Source organism: Carlito syrichta, unplaced genomic scaffold (genome assembly GCF_000164805.1).
Source record: "Carlito syrichta isolate Samal-C Ts95f unplaced genomic scaffold, Tarsius_syrichta-2.0.1 Scaffold309762, whole genome shotgun sequence".
NCBI lineage: Eukaryota > Metazoa > Chordata > Mammalia > Primates > Tarsiidae > Carlito > Carlito syrichta.
The window spans coordinates 262,294-269,348 of NW_007253858.1; the positions used below are offsets into that span (position 1 = coordinate 262,294).

Consider the following 7,055-nt stretch of genomic DNA (forward strand, 5'->3'; position numbering starts at 1 on the left):
GAGTGAGACTCCAACTCAAAAAAAAAAGAAAAAAAAGAAAATCCACCCAGTGACTTATCCAATCTACAGAGAGCCACCCTAAAACAAAATTAAGGAAGCTGCTACAGTTACAAGTTGCCAGCTCACCACTAGCATTTAGAGGATCTTTACTCAAGAAGAATTAAGCCAAAAGGAAGTACAAATGCATTGCAGAAATACACTCCCTCCAAGGAAAGTTCAAGAAAGCTTAGTTATTGTTTTGTGTTTTGAGCATTTTCCTCTCTGCCTCTTCCCCTCCTGGGGGAGGGGATGGATGCTGCAGCCAGCAGTGAGGAAGGGAGGCAAGTGTGGCTTTCTGATCAGAGCTCAAATAGCACAGTTTGAATTATATAATGGAATTGCCCTGAGTCAGGTGATGGGATCACTGAGTAATTCCCTGCAGAAGGAGACAAACTGCATGTTAAAAAGCCCAACAAATACTCTCTTAAAAAAAAAAAAAAAAGCCCAGGCTGTGAGTTCCAGACTTCCAGGCTGCAGTTTCCTTTGGAACCTCTCCTGCCTGAAGCAGCTGGGCGGACTGGCTGAGTCAGAACACTCACAGAGGTTGGGGACCGCCGCCTCAGGTCGGGGGGCTGGTTTGGATCTCTGGGTTGCTTTCCGTTTCATTTTGAAATGTCCCCTGCTTCTGAAACGGGTTGCCTCCCATGTCACATAAAACGCAGGCCTCCTTGGAGACTCCAACCAGGCTGTTAAGAACTGGGGCTTTGTGAAGGTAAGAGATGATCTGTGTCCCAACGGTCGGAAGCTGCCACCTCGGTGAGGTCTGAGTGCCCCGGGTCACGCCCAGGGGGAGGTGGAATGCTTGCCAACTCTTCGGAGGTCTGAATGAGGCTCTAGACGCCATCCGTGGAGGGGCTTAAGGCTAGGAAAGGGATAAAATGGACACTTCCTGCCAGAGGGGTGGCCACCTAGTCCATGGTGAGTTGAATCCCATCCCCGACTTGGGTTGGCGCCCTCCCTTTCACCATTTGGTCCCACGTGGGTGCTGGTCTGTGGCCAGGGAATTGGCATGGCTGGGAAGGAAGGCGCAGGGGCTGCCTGGCACCGAGAGGCTGTATGGGCGTGGGTAGCGTGTGTATTTTCAAAGCCCGACACTCGAGGAGACTGTTGCTCAATATAAGAAAGCACAGCTATTAGAAAGTCAGAAAACAGACCCAGAGAGGCGGATACATGTGGGAGCTAAGAGCTTTGAGCAATCCTTAAGGTAGGCATTGGAGGCTGAAACAATTTGAGTGCTTTTTGTTTGTTAGGTGGGTTTTGTGTTGGTTTTATGTTTTCTTCGGTTGAGAGAATTTTCCTTTTTTGGAGCTGCTGAGATGAATGGATTTGGTTTTGAAATCCTCCAACGAGGTTCATAGGATATCTTGGAGCCCACGGTGTGAGTGCAGAAGCCTCAAAGTCAGAGGAGATCAATATAAAATTGGTGGTGGTTTTCCAAGGAGAGGATTCACTTGCAAATCTCACTGCGATGGAGACTTGCTGCGAGTCCTGGAGGCCTGCTGAGACAGGCAGCTCTTAGGAACCTCAGGAAGTTTCTGACTTAAAGAGACAGGAAAGAAAGAAAATCAGACCCACAGCTGTTCTTTTAGGGAAAGTGGGCTCAGGGAGAAGTTGTGGATGATAAAAAGGAAAGAGGACTTGGAAAATGAAAGAATAAATAAGGAATAGGTTTGGTGGGATCGCATCTCGGTTTGTGACATTTTAAGGCTTGCTGCATGGAGGTAAAAATCAGTGTAGAAATTGATAACAGCTCACTCAGCATGGATAAGAAATGCTACAATGGATTCTTTTTACATGGACTTCTAGAGAAACTGAGAAATAGGCAAAGCATTAGTTTGGAAGAGTTCATTTCTAATTGTTATTCTGTTTTGGCCACATGAAGTGCTCTAAACAAAATATGGTGATGTTAGAACTCCAAGGAAAATGTCCTTAGAATAATATCTATAAAAAGATATTCAAATTTTTGCTGCCTTTATTCTTTTCCTGTCATATTTCCAGTTTTGGGCAAATTATATGAGTTGAATGTATCTAACAGCTCTTTAAACTGGTACAGTTGTCCCTGTGAGAGGATATTTGAATATTGGAATAAAAAAATGATCTTGAACCTGTGGTTCTTAAATTTTCAAGACCGTGAGCCACATTTAGGCATCAAAAAGGTCATGAATTTCTAGTCTCTTCTCTACTGTGACCCTATCACCTCTTCTTCAAACAAAACTAAACAAAGCCAAAAGGCATAATGAAGCCCACATTTGAAATGTAGAGGTTATAATATTATAAATATTCATAATATAAAAGAACAGCTCATGGACCCCCTTTTTAAGATCATGTTTGTTCCTCAAGAAAGTATTGCTTAGGTAATTAATATCAGCACAGTGAATTTCTTTTATGCAGATTTCCATCTGTTGAAACTTGCTAGAAACCAGCATTTCTGCACTTCTATAATATCATGAGGCCTGAGATTCATAAGAATGACCTCCAGACACTGCAAGACCCACTGATGCCTTCCCAATTACAGAAGATAACATGATCCTCTGAATAGTTTCAGTTTTGAGTTTATTGTAATGTGCTCTAATTCTCTAAAATTTGGTAACCTGCCTAGATCGTGGCACCTGCATTTTCCACACCAAGGACCAGGACTTAGGGTCTTACAGAGGATTTTTGTATTACTTTCAGTGTGAGGAACAAACTGGGAAATGCAGTTTGGATGCAAAGTTGTGTTCATTTCTGAGATAGTTCGATAGTTTATTAAACAACTGATCAAAAGATGTGAAATAGGACAGATTTTGAAAATCCAGGCCATGTGGAAATAAAGGTGTTTTGATAAAAATCATACATTTTTGAAATAGATTGACTTGGTTTCTGTTCCAGTTCTACCACCTATTCAGTGAGTGACATTAGGCAAATCGCCTGACCTTTCTAAGGCTCAGTTTCATCATCTGTAAAATCAAATAGTAACAGAACTCACCCCACAAGTTGTATGAGGAGTCAATGAAATAGTGTATGAATAGAACACGTAGTACTATGCCTGGCATAGTTAGCACCTTAAAAAGTACCTGCTATTATTATTGTCATTATTTATGGAATCTACTGATCACAAAATATGTGAAAAACCTGGTCGTTTTTTCCCCTTTAGTATGCCAGTGAGTAAAGAATATGTGTGAAACTTTAGTTTAGATTTGTGATCCTCTAAAATATTTTGGAATTAATTCATTAACATGTTTATTCCTCTATATGAGGCAGCATGATTAACCCTGTATTTTGGACAGAACGGTCAACTGATCTGGCCTTCAGTGGCAGCACCAGATGAGCAATATTTGTCTCCAGACTCCCTGTGCTCTGCCCATTGGGTCACAGCAATCCCCATGATCTGAGCTGGGGGTAGACACACCAGGGACAGCGCAACAAGGATGCAGTAGCCCTTGTCACTGAAACGCCCCAAGCAACTCCCAGTGGATGTAGTTGAGTGTGGCTGGTTTGATTTTCCTGCTTCAGTCATGCTATGAATTGTAATTCTGCCCTTTTCTCATCCTGAATCTGCTGAGCTCAGGGTTCCTGTAGGTCTGTACCTCACTCATGTAGATGCGCCTTAGTGATCCACGACTACACAGATCCAAGCTCTACTAGAGTAAACATGGAATCTGCCCCTTAAGGACTGTGTTTTTATTTTCTCTTTGCAGTCTTCTAACATGAGGATTTAATGCCTTCCATAAATAAAACTCCTAGCCGGGCTCGGTGGCTCAGCCTGTAATCCCGCACCTTTGGGAGGCTGAGGTGAGTGGATTGCCTGAGCCCGCGGGTTCGAGACCCGCCTAGGCAACTTGGCGAGACCTCATCTCTACAAAAAATAAAAAATCAGCCGGGCATGGTAGCATGTGCCTGTAATTCCGGCTACTTGGAAGGCTGAAGCTGGAAGGATCACCCGAGCCCAGTGGGTCGAGGCTGCAGTGGCCAGGAGCGGTCACTGCACTCCAGTCTGGGCGATGGAGTGAAACTCCAACTCAAAAAAAAAAAAGAAAACTCCTGATCATGTACTATAAAGTCCAAATACAGTGGTAGAATTATTCTACAGGGTAAGGATGCCAACAGGCCTTTACTTTTTACTTTTACATGGGTATCAACTTCTTATCCAAAAATATAAGGAAGATATTTCATAAAAGATTTTCTAGGTACAGTCTGAGCTTCTCTAGGAAACAAACTGGATTTTAAAAAATCCTTCTTGGAATTTGTCATGAAGAGGACAACATGAAGAATAATGTAGGGTGTCTTCTTCCAAAAAGAAAGATAACACCAATGTCTAAAATTAAGAAAAACAGTAAAAATAATCCAACAGAATACAGAAAAATAAGACGTAAGTTTCAAAAACAAAGAAGTAAATTTTGAGATGGAAAAAACACCTAAACTTAGAAATATTATAATGCTAAGGAAAAAGGAAAAGGAGTGGAATGTGGGAGAAACAGCAGAAAAAGTGGTATTGAAAGGCTTGTTTATACATTCAGCCATATGTCCTGGAGAAATCATTCAGTTGCGTCTATTTTCTCACTTATCAAATAGTAAAGACAATTCCTGCCCTACTCCCAGTATATCTAAGGGTAACAAATGAGATCCTGTGTCAGAACTGAAAAGATGACATTCTCTACAATACTGGGAACTTGAACTCCACCTGGGCCTATCTAACAGGTGTTAATAATTGTTTGACTTTAAATAAACTTGACCAAAAAAGTAATATGTATGTGACTGAAAATCAGAATTTTCTTGTTGGTATAAAAGAAAATCACCTTGGATTTCACCATAGCTAATGTATTAGTTTGTGAAGGATGCCATAACAAAATATTACCGATTGGGTGGTTTAGCCAAGAGAACTGTGTTTTCTCATGGCTCAAAGACTCAGGCACTGGCAAGGTTAGTTTGTTCTAAGACCTTTCTCCCTGGCTGCCTTCTTACTGTGACCTCACGTGGTTGTCACTTGGTCTGTGGGTATCTGTGTCCTAAGCTCTTTTCATCTTTATTTTATTCATTCATTTATTTTTTATTATAAAGATGTGGGGTACAATTCAGGGTTAGGTATACAAACGTTGATCATGCAGGTACCCTTGTTGATGAGGTATGCCCCTCCCTCCCCTAGGAGTTTACCTCAACTGCCAATCCCACCCCAACTCCCCTGACAGATTGACACTACTGCCAATCGCTTTCTTATAGTATTATAATTGTTCAAGGTCCACTTATGAGTAAAAACATATGGTACTCTGAGTATGATCGACTCTGAATCTACCCAAGTTGCTGCAAAGTCCATATGTTTTTCCTTCTTTATGGCTGGATGATATTCCATTGTGTATATGTACCACATTTTTTTATCCAGTCCAGCTTTGATGGGCAACATGGTTGGTTCCATGTTTTTGCTATTGTGAATAGAGCTGCAACAAACCTACAGGTATGTGCAGGTATCTTTTTTGTAGAATGATTTGAGTTCCTCTGGGCATATTCCCAATAGGGGAATTGCTGGGTCATATGGAAGGTCGATTTCTAGTTCTTTCAGATACCACCACACTGTCTTCCAAAGAAGTTGCAGTAGTTTGCATTCCCACAAGCATTTTTATCCGCATCCTCACCAGCATCTGTTGTTGTTTGTTTTATTAATGATGGTCGTTCTTACAGGAGTTAGGTGGTATCTCAATGTGGTTTTGATTTGCATTTCTCTGATGATGAGTGAGGCTGAGCACTTTTTTATGTGTCTGTTGGCTGTCCGTATGTCTTCTTTTGAGAAGTGTCTATTTATGATAAGAACAGTTTTGTAACTTAGCTTTATTTGATGTACTAAGCTAAAGGAGTTTCTACATTTTTTTTTTTTTTTTTGATTCTGTGGGACCTCTTTCAGGATAACTCCTGGAACAAATTCCAGTAGTTTAAGATAGGATTTGATAAACTGCAGCCCATGAACTAACTGGCTGCTATTTTTTTGGGAGTAAAGTTTTTTTGGAACACTGTTGCACCCATTTGTTTATACAGTGTCTGTGGCTGCTTTCAAACTGCAATGGCAGAGATGAGTGCTTGGGACCTTATAGCTCCCAAGCCTAAATTATTTAGTACCTAATCATTTATAGAAGAAGGTTGCCAACATCTGTAACAGAAAAAAGTGTTGATAATTATGATAATAAAAATGATAACAGCTAATATTTACTGAGGCTTACTATACATCAGGCAATATTCTAAATCACTGTGTGTTTTAACTGATTGCATCCTCACAGCACCCCAGTGATTGAGGTGCTGATATTCAGGGTTGTGTGGGCTGTGTGGTGCACACAAGTATCGGGCCAGGGGGTTATGTGGGAACTAAAGTATAGTCTGTGTCTACAATTGCCAAACTGCCTGCCCATCCAGCCAAACAATCCAGGATTTGGCTGCTGGGAGGGAGGAGTTTTTTCCCCAGCATAGGCATATTAACCACATGTGTGTGCACATGGCTACTGATACCTGAGTGTTGGGGGGATGGCACTAAAATAGACAGATTTTTCAACTTTGATCCCCAGTAGAAGGTACCTTAGACAAATCTGTACAAGGGAGATAAGTCAGGTAATGATAGTCTTGCTGATATGTTTTTCACTCTACTACTGAGGAAACTGAGGCATAGAAAGATTATATTATTTGCCTAAAATAGTACAGTAAGTGGCATAGCTAGAATTTGAATTCAGACTGCCTCTGACTTGCATACAAATATCTGTCTTCTGGTCCACTCTCATGGTAGTAAGCACATCAGTTTTTAGGTAAGAACAGCACTTCTTGTTAGTGACAGCATTCAGAGTATACATTGTGAACATTACACACACTCCATGGGACTAAGTGTCTTCAGCTTCTTTCTTACTGAAATGTGTACCCGGAATTTGAACAAGTCTTATGAATGAACACTTATTTCTGTTATTATAATGGAGCTCATTGGAAGAGTATAAATGTGGATTTCTGGAATCAAATGAGAGAAACACTCAAAGATATATCTACTAACTTTATACAGTCTATCATTTTCC

At 41.0% G+C, this 7,055-nt stretch overlaps 1 protein-coding gene across 1 annotated transcript in view; it reads left to right on the forward strand.

The window, feature by feature from the left end:
- Window positions 1-562: 562 nt before the first annotated feature.
- PHACTR1 (phosphatase and actin regulator 1) overlaps window positions 563-7,055 on the forward strand; it is a gene marked incomplete at its 3' end in the record, with an annotated part of 311,794 nt that continues 305,301 nt past the window's right edge. Inside the window, exon 1 of the mRNA XM_021717449.1 lies at window positions 563-957. Coding sequence (XP_021573124.1) covers window positions 918-957 — 40 coding nt within the window. The remainder of the gene's footprint in view (window positions 958-7,055) is intronic.